Source organism: Martes martes (genome assembly GCF_963455335.1).
Source record: "Martes martes genome assembly, chromosome: 3".
Lineage (NCBI taxonomy): Eukaryota > Metazoa > Chordata > Mammalia > Carnivora > Mustelidae > Martes > Martes martes.
In genome coordinates, this window is record NC_137890.1 from 139,375,671 (window position 1) to 139,396,439 (window position 20,769).

General features: G+C 40.8%; 1 protein-coding gene across 7 annotated transcripts in view; it reads left to right on the forward strand.

The window, feature by feature from the left end:
- The window catches only part of RBMS1 (RNA binding motif single stranded interacting protein 1), a 210,196-nt gene extending 189,965 nt beyond the window's left edge, over positions 1-20,231 (forward strand). For 2 of the 7 annotated variants that reach the window (XM_080798702.1, XM_080798703.1), the window contains exons 7-15: positions 8,427-8,533; positions 9,384-9,433; positions 9,560-9,653; positions 12,214-12,261; positions 13,152-13,202; positions 15,792-15,902; positions 16,998-17,078; positions 18,705-18,789; positions 19,443-20,231. In XM_080798702.1, the coding sequence (XP_080654828.1) occupies positions 8,427-8,533; positions 9,384-9,433; positions 9,560-9,653; positions 12,214-12,261; positions 13,152-13,202; positions 15,792-15,902; positions 16,998-17,078; positions 18,705-18,782 (620 nt within the window). In that variant the 3' untranslated portion in view covers positions 18,783-18,789; positions 19,443-20,231. Of the gene's footprint in view, positions 1-8,426; positions 8,543-9,383; positions 9,434-9,559; positions 9,654-12,213; positions 12,262-13,151; positions 13,203-15,791; positions 15,903-16,997; positions 17,079-18,704; positions 18,790-19,442 lie in introns of all 7 variants that reach the window. The other 5 variants (XM_080798706.1, XM_080798707.1, XM_080798704.1 and 2 more) reach the window with 3 other exon arrangements.
- The last annotated feature ends 538 nt before the right edge of the window (positions 20,232-20,769 follow it).

Sequence of the window (20,769 nt, forward strand, 5' to 3'; positions counted from 1 at the left end):
TTAAATATACATAATGGATTGTGTTGGGAAAAAAACTACCCATGAGGCCATTCCTTGTATCTTTTCCCATAGAATCTCTCATTTTTTTCCCTGAAAATGTAGATGCATTGTCCTTTATTTGGATTTGTCTGGTTCTTTTTCTTGCTTTTTTTTTTTTTTTTAAGATTTTATTTATTTACTTGACAGAGAGAGAGAGAGAGATAGCGAGAGAGGGAACACAAGCAGGGAGAGTGGGAGAGGTAGAAGCAGGCTTCTTCCTGAGCACAGAGCCCAATGTGGGGCTTGATCCCAGGACCTCAGGATCATGACCTGAGCTGAAGGCAGACACTTAACAACTGAGCCACCCAGGCGCCCCTTTTGTCTTGGTTTTGAGTGCCATCTGGTTTGCAGTAAATCAGATTTGCTTGGAAGGTCCCCAGTCAGGGTAAAAGAACCAGTGACTACTCTGTAAGACAATCTAGGTGAATTCCATAGAGGTTTAAAATAACTTAATATTTGCTTAATAGAAATTCTGTTATGGAGAAATAGTAGAGTGGTGGTTTTCCACACAGTGAATGATAGTAACAAGGGATGGGAAGTTATAGTTCGTTAGAACAGATATCCAAATTAGGAGACATGCCCAAAGCAAAAACACTGTCACTCATGGTCATGATTCAGGGTTTCTTCTAAAAAAATGACTCTTCCTGTACCTGCCTGAAAGAGAATACGATCTTTGAGAAGATTAGTTAATAATCACATTGGCATGTTAGCTGGAACTGTCCTAGAGCTGCTTGCCCTGTGCCTGCTGTTTTTGCCTATGCGGGAGACAGGCATGGGTGGACACACGCATGTGCATGCACGCACACATACACGTAGACAAAGTCCGCATGTGTGTTCAGTGTTACAGGAGGAAGTGGGATTATCCATCTTTCTGTTCCTCTCCATGACATTCTTGGAGTCTGAATAAGTTCCTCTGTGCTAAGGGCAGACAATTTTTAAAAGAAAATGTGTCTCATCAGCGACCTGTGAGTCATTAGATTCTCAGTATTGCACTGGTACCATTCTGCCAGAGCCCAAAGCTTTGTCTGTCGTGGAGGACCGCCAGTGAAGTGCGTAACTGCTAGCCAGCTCTGGCCAAAGACCTCCGCTTGTTTGACATCTGTTTTCTGTGTTACTCGGACTTTGCAGACTGGATATATGCCCAGCAAGGCTTGAAAACTACTCTTGCCCCCGTTTTCTAACTCTCTGTCCATAGGTGATATTATTAGGGCATTGTCGAAAGCCAGGAAGCAGAAAAGGTCATGTTTAGAGGAAAAATTGACTCTAGCAAAAAGACTGGAAATCTTTCAAGGGTGTTTATTGGCCATGTTGTTCCTTGAACATTTCTCTTAAAGCACGGTTCCTCTGTTTAAAAAAAAAAAAATTTGGCAGCTCTAGGATAAAACAAACACTTGAAGACATGCGTGATGCTCCTGGTACCTTCAGGACGATGTGATCACACCTTTGGGACTGCGATGTGGTCCTGTCTCCCTTACCCATTGTGTACATGCAGCAGAGTCTAAACGTGCATCGTGTTGAGACCGACACTCCAGGGGCTGCACTCCTAGGAGCAATGGCTGCTGTGGAAAACGCTCGAGCGCTCACGTGTGGCCAGTGGGGGAGGGCTGTCCTGTAGATCTCAAATGCAAACTCATTATCTACCAAGGAGGGTAAGTCTACTTTTTAAAAAGTCACAAGGGAATCACAACTGGAAATGTGCCAGCATTTCAGCCTCAGACGCTTGGAGTGCCCGGTCAGCCCTGTGCTGGGGCCGCCTTGGGGCAGTTCTCGTCCCCGCCCATCACACCCAGCCTGCAGGCAGGTTCCTCAGATCGGTTTGACACCTTTTCACTATCGGGTTCTGCCAGGGAGGAACAATAACGAGCAGAGTAAAATTTTATGAAAGCCTGAGGACCTTGGGTGGGAGATGTAAGTGTACTATGAAACAGTTTTCTCAAAGGCGTTTGCCAGTAACTTCATCTTAACTACAACTTGAACATTTCTTCATTGTGTGTGAAGCCAAGGCGGCAACCCTAGCCAGCTTGTTAAAATCTCACAAAATCAAATTCCATGAAAAACAGGCCAGGCTCTAAAAATGTTTATAACTCTTATAAACCAGAGGTCCCTCTCCCAAGAATTTATCTTAATAATTCAAAGACAAGAGGAAGAACCATAAATCAAAAATTTGAGGTTTTTTCTGCTGTCATAGTATAGTAGCAACAGTTGATGTGCATTCGGCTGTTCTAAATACTTTATATGTTAATTGTAACAACCTCTGAAATAAGTACAATTACTATCCCCATCCCACAGATATGAAACCTCAGACATTGAATAATTTGCCTGGAGTCATGAAGTAATAAAGGGCAAAGCCAAATTTTAAACCAGGGAGACTAGTCCAGAGCCAGTGTTCTAATTACCATACAGTCTGACCACCAATTTAGCAGTTGGCACTGGGATTAAAGAGATAAATAAGATATACACGCAGATGTTCATACAGCGTTAGTTATAATAACAAAGAAACTATCCATAATCCCATTTCAAACAGAACCTTATGTAACCACTTAAAAAAAAAAAAAAAGATTCTGTAACCAGCTAGGGAAAGTCCACAATGTAAACTGTGGGAGAAGAAGACCTATTGTTGCAAATATGAAAAAGACTGAGAAAAGCAGTAAATAGAGAACATTAAAATATTTAAGTTGGAGTGAAGGGGAAGGATTGTATTTTTGTTTTTTATTTAACCTGATTTTACTGTTGTTAAATCATTACTTTACTGGCAGGTAAAGCTGAGCGGGAGATGGAACCGCTCTGTAAGGATCAGGAGAGGAAGGAGGAGGGCACAGGCATCCGTGGAGAGAAGCTGTAGCTCTCGCTGGTGCAGGATTGGGTTAAAAACAAAGGAGGCTAAAAAGGAAGTGATGTCGTGCACGCAAAAAACGGATAGAATGTATTGGATCCCTACATCAAAATTTTTAAAGAGCCCCATATAGTCCCTTGCATGTTGTTAGTTGAGGAATTTTGAAAGTAGGCAGCATTATCAGAAAGAAAGCTAATTACAGTTGCTGAGTGGCTGGTTTTCCACAACTGATGGGAAAGCTTCTATCGAGGGCAGTTCACATTTTACAGAATGTTGATTAGGATAAATACTGCTTAACTAGAAAAATGGGAGTTTGGAAGTAGCAATTTCTCCAGCTGTTAGAATACAGGAAAGAGAAGGTCCACTTGGTTACAAGCTACAGAGAACTGTAGTCCTCTGAGCCGTTTGATTAGATGGAGAGGAAGGCTTCCACAAGGGCATATACGAGCTACGGTGGGTAGTCAAAGCAGGCTAGAAGTTCTAGTGTGGGTATCAAGGGAAGACATTTGAGCCTAAATAATTACAGAGTTCGAGCTTCAGAAGATGAGAAGCCAACTTGATGGCAGAGATGTGAAGTGACTCAGCATGGGCATCACCCATATAAGCTCACAGTCCCTTACAAGGGATTGTTAGGGCCACAAAGTCAGGCATTGGTAAAAGATCACCCCCCTCATGAAGCCCTATTGAGGGCATGTTGGAGAATCCTACAATGCCATCACTTTAGTTGGCTCTTAAGAGGTGCCAACAAATACCAGATCAGCGTTTGCATTTGTGGCTCTGTCTGCTGAAGGTTATACAAAGCACTTACACTTTCAGAATTACACGTTCCTGTTGGTTCTGATGAACGAGAAGGGAACTTTTCTGTCTTGGGTAATAAAGAAGAGAATTTGACCTGAAAGATTTCGCAAGACGTTCAAGGCCTACACTTTACAAGCCCAAAAGATGGTGATTAATTAAGGGGGATTTCAACTGTGAATACTCTGCGTATTTGACAAAATCAATTGATTATGAGTAGTTTGATAAAATTTTTGTATCCCTTTAATCCAGGAATATATCTTGAGGCACAGATCATTTGTTAGGACTCTTAGCAATTACTGTTTTGCACAATAAGGTGAAGAATTGCTAATCCAGAAAATTGACCATATGAAAGATAAGGGTTGACTATTGTATGTTAATTTTTTGAAGTTAATATGGCCAGATTTACCTACTGATCATAGTCATTACTGATATTCGCAGTGCTTCCTTTTCTTCACGTCCTTTTCTTCTTGGTATGTTCCTTCTAAAAAGAACAGCCAAGGAGGCCACCTAAAGGATCTGATGTGTAGAACAAAACGGCATCCCATGCATCTCCGTCTAAAACCTGGGACCTGTGTGGTAGGCTTCAAAACATAAACTCTAAAGACTTTTGGTCTGCTTTGAAGTAAGCCACAGAATACGCTAATCAAATAAGCAACTCTTATTTTCTAACTGTCTCCCACATACTTAAAAATAGGTGAGCCATGACACAGATCTGGTCTCCGCCAAGCAGGGAGCCCAACATGGGGCTTGATCCAAGCACCCTGGGACCACAGCCTAAGCTGAAGGCAGATGCTTAACTGACTGAGCCACCTAGGCGCCCTTCAGTTCAGAAATCTAACTGAAATCCTCTAACCCTTGCTCAGCTTAATGGTAATATAAGTATCTTAAAGAAATCTTGACATAGTTGTTTCCCAGAGCACATGGTGGTACAATTCGTGTAGTAAATCAGATATCAAGAATTTACAAGGATAAATGTTTCTCATAATGCCATTCAGGTACATGAAGTACCAGGTAAACTGTAAAAGAAACACAGCTGTCTCAGTATCAAAAGTATTTTGGTTCTGGGAGGCATTTTTATTCACAACAGGCATGTCTCAAAACAGTGCTCTATCCTATAAATGGCTAAATGTGGTTTCGTAAGATTTTGTACACTCTCCTTCTCATTAGATTGCAAAAGCTCCTATGAACTAAGACCATATTTTATCTGCAACTATAACCCTAGTTCTTAACACTATACCTTGCACATAGTAGGCACTCAATAAAAGTTTCAGCTGCTAAGTAGACCAAAGAGAATTTTAACAGAGGGAAGAAGCTATTTGAATTTTATTTTGCCTCACATGGAATACTGGGGCACTCCCACTTTCCTAAAACAAGGAGCCAACAACTATGTAAAAAATCTCTCATTCCAGGACACCTGGGTGGCTCAGTCAGGTAAGTGTCTGCCTTGGCTCAGGTCATGATCCCAGAGTCCTGGGATCGAGTCTGTGTTGGGCTCCTTTCTCAGCAGGGAGCCTGCTTCTCCCTCTGCCTGCTGCTCTCCCTCTGCTTTTGCACACACTCTGTCTCTCTCTCTCTCTCTGACAAATAAATAAAACAAAATCTTTAAAAAAAAAAACTCTCATTTCAATTGGTTATAATCCTTTTTTTTTTTTATTTTTTGAGATTTCTTTTAGAAAGAGAAAAATGTACCAGTGGGAGGGGCAGAGGGAGAGGGAGAGAAAATCACAAGCAGACTCCCTGCTGAGCATGGACCCTGATGTGAAGCTCGACCCTATGACTCTGAGATGATGACCTGAGCTGAAACCAAGAGTCAGACACCCAACCTACTGCATCACCCAGGTGCCCCTGGCAGTAATTCTTTAAAAAGAGAAACTTGCTTCCCTAAGATACAGGATACCTGCAATATCCTACTGTTTTAAGTCAGTACCTTTTTGCTCTTAGAGGGAGGAAACTATCTTAACGTTAGCACAAAATCATGTAGTAAATATAATTCGTTTTTGATTGATTCACCTACATCCTGCTCCATTTGTTTCATTTGAGTGATGTGTCTGCAAACGTGTCATCGCTCACTTGATTTGCCTCCTCACTGTTTACCTCATCATTGCATGTTTTTAGCAGGCTTTATGATTTCATAAGATGGCTTTTTTTTTTTTTTGGACAGAGCATGGTCTAGAAAAATGATAATGTGGCAGCTCCTTACCACAGATGGGGACACGTGGCCTTTGAGCGAATGTGGCGCTTCAGCAGCCTGTAGTGAACTCACAGAATTTGTCCAACCTAGTTGCCTTCTTTCTCTGGAAGAAATGATGCTAAGGGAGGAAAGTGTTTGCATTTGCATTACTCACTTGTCAAGGAGACTCTGAAAAATGTTTAATTTCCGTCAACGAGTGGGTCTTCACAATGCCTCTAGATAAAGCTGTCTCCTCAAAGTGAAGTCCCATGAAATGCTAACACTGCAGAATTTACTATATTCTCTTGCCCTCCAAGATTGTGGGGGCTAAACATTATAAAACGTGTCACTGGAGAAAATATTCAATACCATAAGCACCTATAGATCCGTAAAGAGTGAGCTCTTGGCTTCTCTGAGTTCTCTGTTTGTCCTTAGATATCAAGGTGGGACATCCTCAAGTCTGGCAGAAGAACGGTCCTAACGCTCAGGCGGGTTTGCCCATTATCCCTCCCTTCTACCTGAAAGCTGTGTTCTCCTGGCCCTCATTTCCACCTGTTCCCAGATGGCCCCGTCGTAAAATTAAAAGCATCATTCACTGATGAGAAAGCCCTTTTGCTTCATTGCATCCACTTCCTTTACCTTGGACATTGTTGGTGGATGCAGGTATTTCCAAAAGTTGGTACCTTTTTACTCGGAAAAAGGTATTACTCTGAATTACTCTGAAAAGACAGAGTAATTCATCTTCAGGCTAGGACTCGGCCCCTGTGTATCTTCCTTCGCACCCATTTGCCTTAAATGGAAGTTCCCTGTTCAGGAAGGGCTGGGGGTGGTGGGAGTCAGAAGGTAAACAGAGGTAGGGGCCAAGGCTCCCTGGTATTCTCACCAGACACCTGACATGTGCACTCTCACCTCCTGGTTCCAGTAGTACAGCTGCCTTTCGGAAGTGAGCTCACATTCCAGCCCGTCCCTCTGGCCTGGTTCACACCAGGGAGAGGAGGAAGGCATGCCAAGCAACAGCCTAGACGGCTCGCTGAGAAGGAATTACAGTTGGGTTTTTTGTTGTGTTTTGTTTTTTGGCAGAGAAGTGTTGAGAGGCACTATTGCTTCCACCCTGTCATTAGTGGGTGGGTAACAGTGATATAAAATAAGAGATGAATTAGGATAATAAGAGGCAAAGGAGAAAGGAGTAAATTTTCCACAAGTAATATTTTTCTCTTCCTGGTTATTTAACTTTGAAACAGAGCTTGAAAGTAGTAATCACAGTTCCAACAGAAGACAAAGGACAGAATGTGAGAACCAGACAGGAAGGTGTGATTGCCTTTATTACATTAACTGGAAACCTACAGAAATATGCACCCCCTTCAGGAATATACTGCTCTTTCCATTATGGAAAAGCAAGGAAAATGAAAAGTCCGGGGTGAACTACCATACCATCACCCCTCCCCCTCCCCACCTTTTTTTCTTCTTAACTAATGAGTGTGTATCCGTATGTGAGAGTCTCTGCATCTTTTGCTTTTCCGTGTGACTTTCTTGAGCTGTTCTTCAGAGCATTTTATAACGTGAATATATAGTAAAGCAGCCCCAAGAGGAATGATTAAAGGCACAGAAAAAAACTTTAAATAGCGCGGGCAGGTGTTTTGCCTTTCTTACAACAGCTGTCTTCAAGGCTGTACCCCACAGATAAGGAAATGAGACCTATTGGTATTCATTCATTCATTCAGCCTAGATCAACAAGCACCTACAACATGCACTGGGGACACAAGTGACAGGTGAAGCAAATGTCACTGCCCCCATGGAGCTTACACACCAGAGGGGAGACCGACACCAAACAAATCACCAGACTGCCAAGTTGTTCTCATGGCTATGAATAAAAATACAAATAAAAATTTTAAAAATTTTTTTGAAATATGGTGTAAGCAATGTAAAGGGAAAATTGTTTTCTCCTGGGGTAAGTGAAGACCTCTTTGAAGAATGATGATGGGACACTAAGGGAGCATTTTAAAGTTGGAGGAGGGAAGGGTAACAAAATCTTATTTACATTTGGAGATGAATCAGCAAAACTGAAAACAAGTGTGTCTGCACATAAAGAAGTACAAAGGCGAGGGTCTGGGTGGTTCAGTTGGTTGGGTGTCTGCCTCCCTCTGGAGTTGTGACCCCAGGGTCCGGGGCTCGAGTTGCCTGTTCAGCAGGAAGTCTGCTTCCTCCTCTGCCTCACCCCGCTGCTCATACTCATGCACGCTCTCTCAAATACATAAATAAATAAAATCTTTTTTTTTTTTAAAGGAAGTACAGAAATGGATCCAGGGTTTCTTTTGATTCCTCCGAATAGCTCTTCAGATGTGTTCATTACACTCCTGTTTGAAAATAGTAACTCATATATTTTCTGTACTGTCTTCCTCACCAGTAGATAAGAAAGAAAAAACTTTAGAAAAAACAGTAGATAAGAAAGAGAAAGCTTTTGCTTTGACGTGTTCTATCCATTCCCTTATAGCATGGACACTGCTCCTGTTGAAAAAGAGTCCATTACATTTTGTCCTACATACACACGTAATTCTGGTTTTTTATTATTTGTCCCCATTTATTCAGCGCCTACAGAACCTTTATTGTGTAAGTTTGCGGACGGAGGACAGAAGAAGAGGCAGAACCCAAACAAATACATCCCTAATGGAAGACCGTGGCATCGAGAAGGAGAGGTGAGACTTGTAAGTCCCCTCTTGAGACTTCAGTGCGGGTGTATGATGATGAAAGCCTATGTGAATAGTTACCCCGGCCGCATACTGGCTGCCAGACTTCTGAAATAGGACTTTAGAGTCCAGATATTGTCACTTTAAAACTCTTCCCAACAGATACGGTGCTAAGAGAGGGATGACCTTCCAGATGGACAGATAGGTGGTGGGTAGAGCGAGGTTTACCAGTTAGCGGCATGTAAAGTGAAAGAGCGTTTTGAATTGCTATAAGCAACGCACAACTGTTTTGTATGTTCCTAATGTCATGGTTTCTTAAAGGTTTCATTTATAATTACTTGGAAGTTATCCTAAAATGTTATTAAAACAGATAACATATTTGCTGTTGAGTTTTTTTGTCTAATTCTTTTGAATAAGGTTCTTAAAAAAAAAATCAATCGCTTAAAAATATTGGATGGCCATTTCTCTGTATTTATTTTCAATGAATTTTTTTAAAGTAAAATTCTTACTGGTTCAAGAATGTCTAGGGAAGTGCCATCCAGTGGAAATGTTCTAGGGTCTGCACTGTCCGGTGGTAACCACAAGCCACATGTGGATCTTTGACCACTTGGGATATAGCCAGTGAGCTGGGGGGACTCCATTTTTCCTTTAAATAGCTGCACACAGCTAATGACTACCGAATGGATCAGCGCAAAGAGCTTAATTCTTATATTGAGGGTATGTTTGTCTAAAGGAAACGTCAGAGTTCATCCAATGCTACTAAACTATCTCTATTTTGTGTTGCCATGACTCTAAGAAATGGAATTTTTAAACCGTGCCCTTGTGGGTAAGTGATTCTGTTTCTTTTGCTTTCCCATAGGCTGGAATGACACTTACTTATGACCCAACCACAGCTGCTATACAGAACGGGTATGTCATTAAGATAAATGCATGGTGGCTTGAGGGAAAACGTGAAGGTGGAAAATATCAGACATTTGTCCCGGGAATTATTCTTTTTAAAGGATGACTTAATAAAGGCTTTTGTGTTTGTTCTAGATTTTATCCTTCACCATACAGTATTGCTACAAACCGAATGATCACTCAAACTTCTCTTACACCCTATATTGCATCTCCTGTATCTGCCTACCAGGTTTGTACCTTTAGGATTCAAGAGTATGACAACTTGTCGGCTGTGAATCGCCGCTGCATTTTTATGTGTCTCAACATCTTGAACATTTATAAGGAAACCTAAGTCAAATGTTATGCAGCTTCGATGCTTACTTTAGAAGAAGCCGCTTTTTATTCGACAGAGTGACTTGCTTTTATATATAGGACAATATAGAACAAGGGAAAATGGTTATTGGTTGTCAGTCCTTGAAGTCATAGCATTCTAGAACTGGGGTGAACCCAAAATGCTTCCTCCACAGCGGGCTCTGCTATTGGACATCACATGTCCCAGAAGCTGAAACTTAAAAAGAAGTGACGTTAGGTAAAATACAGAAGAGTGTGCACTGTTGCCATCGTTTATTCATCAGCAGGAACTAAGAAAAGAGCAAGTGAAGATGCTAATAAATAAAGACATGTCTCTCTCAGGTAACATTAAATGAGCAATGCAGTGAGATTTGAGGCAAAAAGTGGGGAGGGTGTGTAACTCCCTGTTTAAACAAGTTATTTTGAGGAGGCTTTTTATGTTCAAATAAATTTCCAACTTAGAACCAAGATCTCCTTAAGCACCTTGTTATAAGATGGATTTGGTTTTACTATAGATTTAGCTCCTATTCTCCACGAACCCAGTGGTGTACAATTTGTGCACATACAACAAACACAGTGGTGTGCAGTGTATGCGCAGACGCATCTCTCCTGTGTCTGAGTGCCTCTAACAGGGCTGCTGCCTCGGCCCACACAGAAGCATGACAACAGAGTTCAATCACAGACATGTGGGAATAGAGTTCTCTTTGGTTGACTGTTGAGATCCTGAGTGACGAAAATAAACTCTTGTGTATTCTTGTTTTTAAAACATTTGAATTAGATGTTGTAGCCCTGATTTCTGGGGTTAGGGGACTACAATATCTAATAACTGTGTTATGTGACTTCTGTAAGCCTCAGTTTCCTCATCTTTAAAATGGGGATAATAATAGTATCTTTCTCAAAGGCTTGTTATAAAAACTAACTGAGACTGTTTTTGTAAAGAGCTCAGCACAGCCCCCGGCTTATCAGTAGCGGTCAGTAAATGTTAGCTGTGATCGTGGTCATCATCAGTATCTATGCAGGACTAGCAGGCTGGTGAGAGGATACTCATTATCCTTTTTAAAATGAGGAATTGGTCAACACAAGCAATACCATGGAGGTGGTTCTGTCCAAAAACTTAAAAGTAGCTTCGAATACAAAGTCATAACGTAGCTTCGTGGTTAAATGCGCGAAAACTGAAGCTGTACAGGAGCCTTCCCAGCTCCCTTGCTTTTTGGGTCTTTTCTCTGTCTCTCCCTGAGTTGTCCCTCATTGTCTTTTCTTCTGTCTCTCTGGGCTTTACTAAGTGTTACTTGGGCTGGCGCTTCAGTCAGCCGGCCACAGTATTCACTCATTTAATGCCTCTCTCATTGTTTTGGACTTAAAATTTCTCCGTCTTCCCTGACTATATAAGACTCCATGAGCTCTGTGCTGGTGCACTTTCCCTAACTAACAATTCCCCAGGGAAAGGTAGTCTTGTTTAACTCTCTGACCTTGGAAACCTCTGCCATTTATGTAGATCACTGGAAAGAGGGACATGTAGTAAGCTTATTCTCAGGCGGACAGTTGTGCAGACTAATTCAGATGTGTGCCGCTGTGGCTCTTAGAGCTGTCAGTGCCTCTCCCCACCACCTCTGTTTCCCCTCTTTACTGTCAGTGAGCATTTGGGCCATAGAATTATTTCATAGCATAAGAAAAATTCGGAGGCCAGTATTCATAGTAGAGTTGATACACCTAACTGGGAACAACATTTCATTTCAAAGTCCTCATTTCTTCTCCTGGCATTCTGTGTGTCCCTGATAAGATCCATGTGGAATTTCATTCCATTTGCCCGACCCTTGCCGTGACTGAGGTTCTTAACCCCCTAAGTCCAGGGCCACAGCAGGGTCAGCAGATGAGCTTGAAATAGTCTGAGATTCTCTTACATCGTTTGCAAAATGTGACTCATGTATATGCAGTTAGCTGTTGCGGCGGGGACAGGGGGCTGGCAGTAAATTCTATTTCTTTCATCAGGTTTTCAAAGGGATCCATGACCCAAAGTTGGGTAGAGAACCAGTGGTAAAGAACTCAAAGAACAGAGATTATTATTCCCATTTTACACTTAGGGAAAATTGAGGAATAGAAATTGAGAGCAGCTGATTTGCTGCATAAGAAAGAAAATTGGATTAGGTGTTCTAGCTCCCTAACCCCAAAATGCTATAAGCTATTAGATTATTAAGACCGCTGAAAAGCATACAAAATGAGAGCATCTGGCCCCAGTTGGGGTCTCCAGGGAGCTGCTCTCCTCCCTATGATTTATTCAGTGAAGGCCTTGCACTCGCGTTGGAGTGGGCCTTTCTCCACTAAAGCACCATATGCTTATACAATGGGATCTGAGAAATTGGCATCTGCGAGAAACCACCAGTGCCCCAACGGGGAAAGGCTGCAGTCCAGATAACTGAAATGTTAACAAGGCAGAAGCACTTAACTTTGGTCTGCCTTAGGTGGCAAAGGAAACCAGAGAAAACAAGTATCGGGGCTCTGCTATCAAGGTAAATCACAATACATTCTTCCCCCATGACTTTCCCCCATATCCTTTCTATAGAACCTCTGAAGTTAACCATAGGGGATAAGCTCCAGGAGGGTTTTGTGGTTAAAGAGTTAGAGACGGATTCCAATTTTTTAAAAATTATGTAGTCTTGGGAGAGCTCTGGGCATCAAGAAATGGACTGATACTTTTTCTCTTGAGTGGCGGGCTGCACAGGCTTGCTCTCCCACCATGGAGCCTGACTCTCACGTCTTAACTCCTTGATGTGGAGGGTCTTCTGTGCAGGTGCCGTTTTGACTGTTCATGTCAGTACCTAATTTCGAAAGTTTTTCATTTTCTAAATCTGATTTTCAGATTTGTATTTTCCACACTCTAGAAATTGTTGACCACCAGACAAGATTTCTGAAACCTAATATCCTGGTATCAAAGAGGGATTGAATTTTGCTATTCTTTCTAAATAAGCACATACTTTAAGGATTAGTTTGTAATAAGATGTGCTGGAATTAATTCTCATTCATCTGTATTCCTAAAGTGCCTAGTTCATACCTTGATTATCATACTCCACTATTTGCGTTGTTAGCTTGTTTATCTCCATTCTTAGTAAATTTCTTGAGGGTGGGGCCCATGTCTTATTTGCCTTTTTCTCTTTGATGCCTGGTACTCAGCACATACTTCTTGAATGGGCAAGTGGAACTTGGTTTTAAATAATCGTTTCATCCTTATTCAGAGTGACCAGCTTGCCAAGAACTCTAACCGCCTTAATCTCTTTAATCATTGATAGTATTGCTTCCTTATTTTCTTTCTGTAGATTTTAACATGATTAAAAGAGCTCTAGAGAAAGGTAGCATGTTCCAGTGGAAATCAATGTTTCTTTCAAAATCCTCCCTTTTCCAGGTGCAAAGTCCTTCTTGGATGCAACCTCAACCCTATATCCTACAGCACCCCGTAAGTTTTTCAACTTAATGGCTTTGTGGTTTGCAACTAAGCTGTGTATACATTTGGAAGCCAGTTTTCTGGATTAAAACCTTTTGCCAAAGATGGTGTAGGCTTTGGGAAATTTTAAGCATGGAATATAAGAATGTATAAGTTTGTTATAAAACTTCCTCCCACCCTTGTCGTAAAACGTATTGGTAGTTGACATTAAGTCAAATTTGCAGTTGTAAGAACTGAAAATTTCTCATATTTGAAGCAGGGTGCCATTTTCTTCTTCATACCGGTTTTGTAGAAGGCCATTCAATTGAGTTTTTGAAGTTTTAAAGTTTTTAAATTGCTGTATTTTTAACAGCCGTTCGTATGAAACAGCTGACATATTTTAATTGTATTCTGTTTAATGCAAATATGAAGTGTTCAAAAGGAAGCTAGAGATTTTTATCAGTTTACTTAACCTCTGTGGAAATTATAAATACCAAATCAGTAACACTTTCTTTGGTAACTGTGATTTCTTTAGTGACTTGAGCATTTGTTGTACTTACATGTACATATTATATATTTTAATTGAGTTACACTTCACATTAATATTTAGTGTATTTAATGTGTTTTTCAGAGATACATAAAATCTAGTTTGTTAAAGTATGCATTTTAAAAGGTGAAAAAATAAAGGCGGAGAACAAAGTCACAGAAAAAGCTAGCAGTGCCCAACACAATGACCTACATGATTGGCATGAGAAGGCCACAGATTTGGCCCTAAGCTTTCTAATAATACTAAGGCAAAATGGAATTCTAGTAAGCAAAATAGTTCCCGGTGCTTTTAAGAGAAAAACAGGTCAGTTGCTTAGGGGGGAAGCACACCACTGTTGGCCTGAAGTTGAGACAGGAGTTTCTCTCAGGACATCTCCAAGGAGGATACCATGCAGTATAAGACCATATGTCTGAAACTACTCCAGGGACAAGTTCTGAACAGGAAGTTGCTGAGATGACTTTGAAGCGGCAGATAAAACACATTTAGTTGATAACACAGGAGACGAGCTCTTGGATGACGCATGTGTGTGTCTCTGTAAACACGTGCACATTATCTGTCTCTATACGCACAGTCTTGGACAGTAGCTCCTACAGATGAATGAAAAAAAGAAGCAGGAAATTCCTTCAGCATATTCTGGGCTTCTGAATCATTTCCATGTTACCACACACTTTCTGATGATGCACACTAAAAATTTAAAAGGAACAAATTTTCTATGAACTGCATTAACAACAAACAGTTTCTGACACATATCTCTGTCTTTTTTGGCAACTTCTAGAGACAAAGCCTGTGCATATCCCAGTTTCACATCTTTGAGGAGACTGGTAGCGTGTGCAGGAGGTCCTAGCTGAGGACTCGGTCCCCTTCCCCACCAAGTTTAGACTGCCTTCCCCCAGAATTAAAGTGCCTGTGCTCCAGTCTCAGACCTAAGCTGTGTTCGGATTAGCAATAAGACAGTGTGTGAAAGAGATAGATCAGTTGCAGTAATATCAAAAACGTAACATTAATATTGATAGGATGTATCAGAATAATTGCACTCTCAGGTAATGGGGTGATTGCAAAAGTGAGAGGAATAATACAATCCATAAGAATATTATATAGGATAAATTAGAGGAAATGCAAAAATCCAGAAGTAGAATTAATTAAATTTCGATTGAGACAGTCAATGTACCATTATGCAGTCATTAAAAATGATGATAATGATGGCTATGCGCCAAGTGAGGTAAATATTTATAACAGAATGTTAAGTTCAGAGCAAAAAACCCAGGATATGAAATTGTTTATGTACCCTGGTTGCGACTCTGCAGACTTGCCAAGGCTAGAGTCCGGGAGATCGTACCCTGACGGTGCCAGTAGCAGCCATGTATCAGGGAGAGGCTAGGCTGGGTTGTGGGTGATTTTTTTGTTGTTGTTTTTTTGTCTCCCCCCGACCCCATTTTGTTCGATTATATTTAATTTCATTTTTAAGGACCAGAGGTTTTTTCAGACGAAATCAAAGAATCCGAAGTCGGATTATTAATCATATCTGCATCCCCTTCCCTCCCTTGGCACCAAATGATACCTGGAGGTTCTGAGAAACTGAATGGAGAATGTGATCTTGATCCTAAGAGCCTGAGCTTGAGTCAAATGACTCTCTGTACAGAACATGTTTAAATGAGACATGGTATTTATAAATATTCAATATGGCCTGTTGTTTTGTGGCTGCATAAAACATCAACCATCATTTATTTTTTTAAAAATCAAGAAAGCATTTTGGTAACCCCAGCCAGCCGAAAATGGTTTGCATTTCCTCCTGCAGCTCCTCCTGCTGGACTAGCTTGCTTTACACGTGAGTGAAAGGAAAGGCAGGATGTTTAATGCAGTCATTGCCCTGAAATGAATGCTCTTAAAAAGGTTTTAGGAAGCATTATCTAGAAGGTTTTTGGGAAATTGTTTATGATACCATAATCAAGTTTGAGAGGAGGTTATCTTGGTTTCACATTTCTCAACTAAGGCATTTTCCTTTGCAGAAGGAATGACAGACTCTGAACTCCCTCCTTGAGTTTATCTTACACTGTGCTTGTCTCCCAACTCCCCAGGGGGCCGTGTTAACTCCCTCGATGGAGCACACCATGTCACTACAGCCTGCGTCTATGATCAGCCCTCTGGCCCAGCAGATGAGTCATCTGTCACTAGGCAGCACCGGAACAGTAGGTGGCCAATTAATACCTTGTGTCTGAGCAAATAGAGGAGGGTGAATTAATGCAGCCTGCGTCTCCCCCATCAATTACAGGCTCCATGATGTCAAAGATTATGTCCTAGCCCCTCTCACCCCCCACATCACCTTCCACGGGATTAACTGATGAACTAAATGTCTGTCCTTCGGGTATCTCTCTGCCAGAATCTAGCAACCACACAACCACATCTAGCCCCAGTAACTAGTGCCGTTCATTCACACTGCAGACCTGGTGTCTGGAAGCAAAAGATGAAAGTGATACATGGTGGTAAAGGCAGGGAATTTTTCCTTACTTCACTTCTTTTACGGAACTGGGTGGGGGCGCTGTCTCACAGTCTTAGGATTGACTTCCTTCTCTAGCGTTCAGGAGACTCGGTTGGGAATTGAGGTTGAGCCTACACCAGAGGAACTTCCAGCGTTGATATATATCAGCGTTAACATTTAGATGGTAAGATGGCCGAAGGCTTGTAATTCAGACCGTATCCTTTGTGCTGAAAAGAACTAAGGGAAGTATGTTTTCCTCTCTTATATTCAAAACCCCGGCAGCAGCTTCTTGTGATGGCTCAGGCAGGTCCTTGAGATCAGCAAGGAGGCTTTGCTGCCGTTGGGAAAGGATAGCCGTACGCATCAGGAAAGCAAGCGTTCATTTCCTATTCTGCAGTCACCTGATAAAGATCCAACAAGTCCTTTACTCCTTAGGTCTCCACCTGTGAAAATAATCCTAAATACTAGTTCAGGGGGCTGCTGGAAAATAATGAAGTGCTTTGAAATGAGATCTTCTAAAGTAGCACATTAGTGATGTTGAGTATTGAGAATGAGAACTCTTAATCATCTTCACGCATGTGTTTGTTGGGAAATCCAAAGAAAGGCGGGAGTTTTAGTTTGACAGATTCAAAAAGTAGAAACAGTCACTTCACTTTCCACATGACAATTAAACTTTGAGGTAGCTTGTTTACATTTCTTCTTTGAGAGCTCCAAAAATTTGACATTCCCATCTCAAAATTCTCCAAGCACTCAGAACGTTTGCGTGGCTTATCATTTCCCATGCTGACCGTGTTCTTCTTTTCAGTACATGCCTGCGACATCAGCTATGCAAGGGGCTTATTTGCCGCAGTACACACACGTGCAGACGACAGCCGTTCCCGTTGAGGTTGGTACAGACCCACGCGATGGCCGTTCTGGCAACGAGTAGTTTCGGAAGTGGGTAGATTAGATAGAACACAAAGAAAAACCAATCAGAAGTCAAATATTTGCATAAAGAATTGAGTTTAGAGGGCATCTAGAGCTCGGGTTATTTTCAACCATGGAATGTCATTCTCTGCATACAGATTAGTATAGCGGTGTCCTGGCCATACCCTCCAGACTCCCAGAACTATTTTCCAAGCTTGTAGCATGTTTCACACCCTTCAAGAATCTATCCTGTCTCCTGTAAAGGGATGCTTACACACAAATTAAGATAAAGCTGGAGTTTGCAATCCTAGTACCAAAGATTATGTTAATAATAATAACTACAAGAAGAAATTAATTGTAATTAAAATAGTTGAAAAAATACTGATGTTTCAGAATTGTTAACAGGGATGAGGACCAAACCATACCTTTTTTTTTTATAGAGGCTGCTAGGATAGCTAATGGAAGAAGACTGACACTTGAATTAAGATTGGACAGAAAGCAGAGAAAGACAAATATCATATGATTTCACTCATATGTGGAATTTAAGAAAGAAAACAGATGAACATAAAGGAAGGGAAGGAAAAATAAGATAAAAACAGAGAGGCAGACAAACCATAAGAGACTTTTAACTATGGGAAACAAACTGAGGGTTGTTGGAGGGAAGGTGGGTGGGGGGTAGGATAATTGGGTGATGGACATGAAGGCGGGCACTCAATATAATGAGCACAGGGTGTTCTATGCAACTGATGAATTACTAAATTCTACCCCTAAACCTAATAGTACAGTATATGTTAACTAAATTGAATTCAAATTAAAACAATTTTTAAAAAAGGATTGGACAAAAAGCATAGCATTTGTCTGCAAAGTACCCTTAAAATTCCAAGGAAATTCATCATCGCAATCAATCCTACTCACTAGACAGATCCCGTAGCTTCCAATTGCAGAAACAGCCCTAGGACTGTGGTTGGTTTATTTTGGAGCATTCTTGTTGTGTTTTGTGTTGTGCTGATTGATTTATATTTGTGTACTTATTGACAACCACCATTACCAGAACCCACAATCCCTTATCTGCAGTTCTGAAACACACAGCAAAATCTGAAAATAAAAATTCTCTTTATAACTGTTTTAGCAAAAACCTGACCTGTGGCAAAACCCAGTGGGAACTAATACAAGACAAAATCTTAGCCCACTTTCTGTGCATGTTTATATCTTCCTGTGTAGACCTGTCTACGTGTTTGGTGATAAGCTGTAGCTCTAGGCCCCACAGGGTATATTCTGTGATGAAGGGGCATATGCCTACCATTTTTCAGATTCTAAAATCTGAATGTATTGAATTCCAAGTTACATCTGGCTCCAAGAGATCAGATATTTGTTTGATAAATTGTAGTTTGACCTGAAGAGACAACTCATAAAAGTTAGGGTGGGAGGTTCTTTGGGTCTGTAAGACATCTTAACTCCTCAGGGAAATCATTGACCTTGAAAACCCCACATAATATTAAGAAAATCACTTTTAGGGAGCACTTGTGTTTTCAGATGTGAAACTTAGATGGGAGGAGCAGAGTTTGGATGTCATTGCTCATGTTTTATCTGCCCTGCTTTGTTGTAGGAAGCGAGTGGACAGCAGCAGGTGGCTGTCGAGACGTCTAATGACCATTCACCATATTCCTTTCAACCTAATAAGTAACTGTGAGGTATGAGGGAAACATCTTTGTAACCATAGGGCTCAGTTCAAGGAAAGTCTATGATTCTGTTATCATAATGGTGCTTAGAATAGCTCAGGTTTGGTCACACCGCCTTAATGTGGCCAAAGAATCCAGTGTTACTGAAATATTAAAATCTTGTGGATTTGCAGATTAGCCCAAAAGAACAGTGCCTTATATTGAAGTCAAATGTGTATAGTTACTTTCTCATTATCCGTACCGCTCCCACCTTAGAAATTTGTAACAAATCAGTACACCAGGTGTCAAATTTGTCCTGCAATACATGCATCCAGATTTATATTGCTTTCATGCTCACGAGTTGAAGGAAATACTGCCAAAGATTTTGCTTCATCTGGTATCACAAGAGGAGCAATATCTTGACTATGAATTTAATGTCCGTATCCTTCGGTCCAGAGCTCTGGTTGCTCTGGTCTGAAGTATGCTGCAGGCCCCAGGTTTGAAAGGTGGAGTCAGGTTATAGAAACTACCGTCTGTCCCAGCATTTGTTGGCCTACCACCAGTGACCAGCACCATCTTGCCTTTCTCAAGCCTGTTTACCACTGAAACGAGAAGGAGGTTACAGAATTCTATGGTAGCTTATACCAGATGTACAAAAGCATTTATCTTTTATTTTTCTCTTCCAGATGTACAGAAGGGCGTTCTTACATGAAGAAGGGTGTGAAGGCTGAACAATCATGGATTTTTCTGATCAATTGTGCTTTAGGAAATTATTGACAGTTTTGCACAGGTTCTTGAAAACGTTATTTATAATGAAATCAACTAAAACTATTTTTGCTATAAGTTCTATAAGGTGCATAAAACCCTTAAATTCATCTAGTAGCTGTTCCCCTGAACAGGTTTATTTTAGTAAAAAAAAAAAAACAAAAAAAAAACAAAAAACAAAAACAAAACAAAAGATTTTTATCAAATGTTATGATGCAAAAAAAAAAAAAAAAAGGAAAAAAGAGAAAAAAAGAAAAGAAAAAGAAAACTTCAATTTTCTGGGTATGCACAAAGACCATGAAGACTTATCCAAGTGCATGACCGGATTTTTGTGGTTTTTGTCCATTTTGTGTTTAATTTGCGTTTTCTTCAGCTGTATGCAGTGGGCTCTGACGTTTAAGTAGTCCGACATCCCCCATGGTGTTCCGTGCTTGCGAGTGTGAGTGTCGCTGTATCCAGTGTTGCCCTCCGCGTCTCTCTTCTTAGCTTTTCCGTTTTTCTTTCAACGTAGTGTGAAGTGTCTTCTCCTTTTCTATGAATTCCAATTTGCCTTAACTCCTTTGATGCTGTAGCTGTTTCAGTAAAAGTTAGTTCAAACTAATGATGTAGAACGCTTTGACCAAATGAGCTGGTCTATTATGCCTTGTAAAACAGCAGCATAGGGCTTTTAAAAGGTAGTCAATAAAAGTTGCTGAAATTTTGGCTTTTTTAAATATGTAGTAGGTGTTTTTAATGATTTTTCACATAATGTGTAAGGTAGTGAAATGCAAGAAGGGAAAAATGTTTTGTGTGAAACACATTTTCTGACTGGGGAACTTTTAATAGGGTAACTTGTTTGTAAGGCTGTTCGCCAACAGTTTCCTCTGATAGTTTGACTGATTTAGGGTATCTGCTGTATGATGCAATGTAAAGTCTTTTTTGCCTTTTTTCAGGAAAAAAAAAAACTAACTCGATGTTCTAGATTTAGTGTAGGTAGCGTTGGGGTTGGGGGTGGGGAGGGGGGGTGGGGGCGGGGAGTCACCGAATGTTTTGTCCTTCCTTTATACTAATGATAGTGCTTTAGACTGAGAATTACGCCTGAGATCTGGCAAACCGAAAAACGTTGCTATTGCAACTAAATGGCAAAAGCTAAAAGTAAGGATTTTATCTTCAAACATAAGCTGAGGTAGGAATAGAAGCAAAACGATTGGCTACTAGCTCTCTCTATTACATAAATTTGAGAAATCAAAATTACTTGGCACTTTTAAA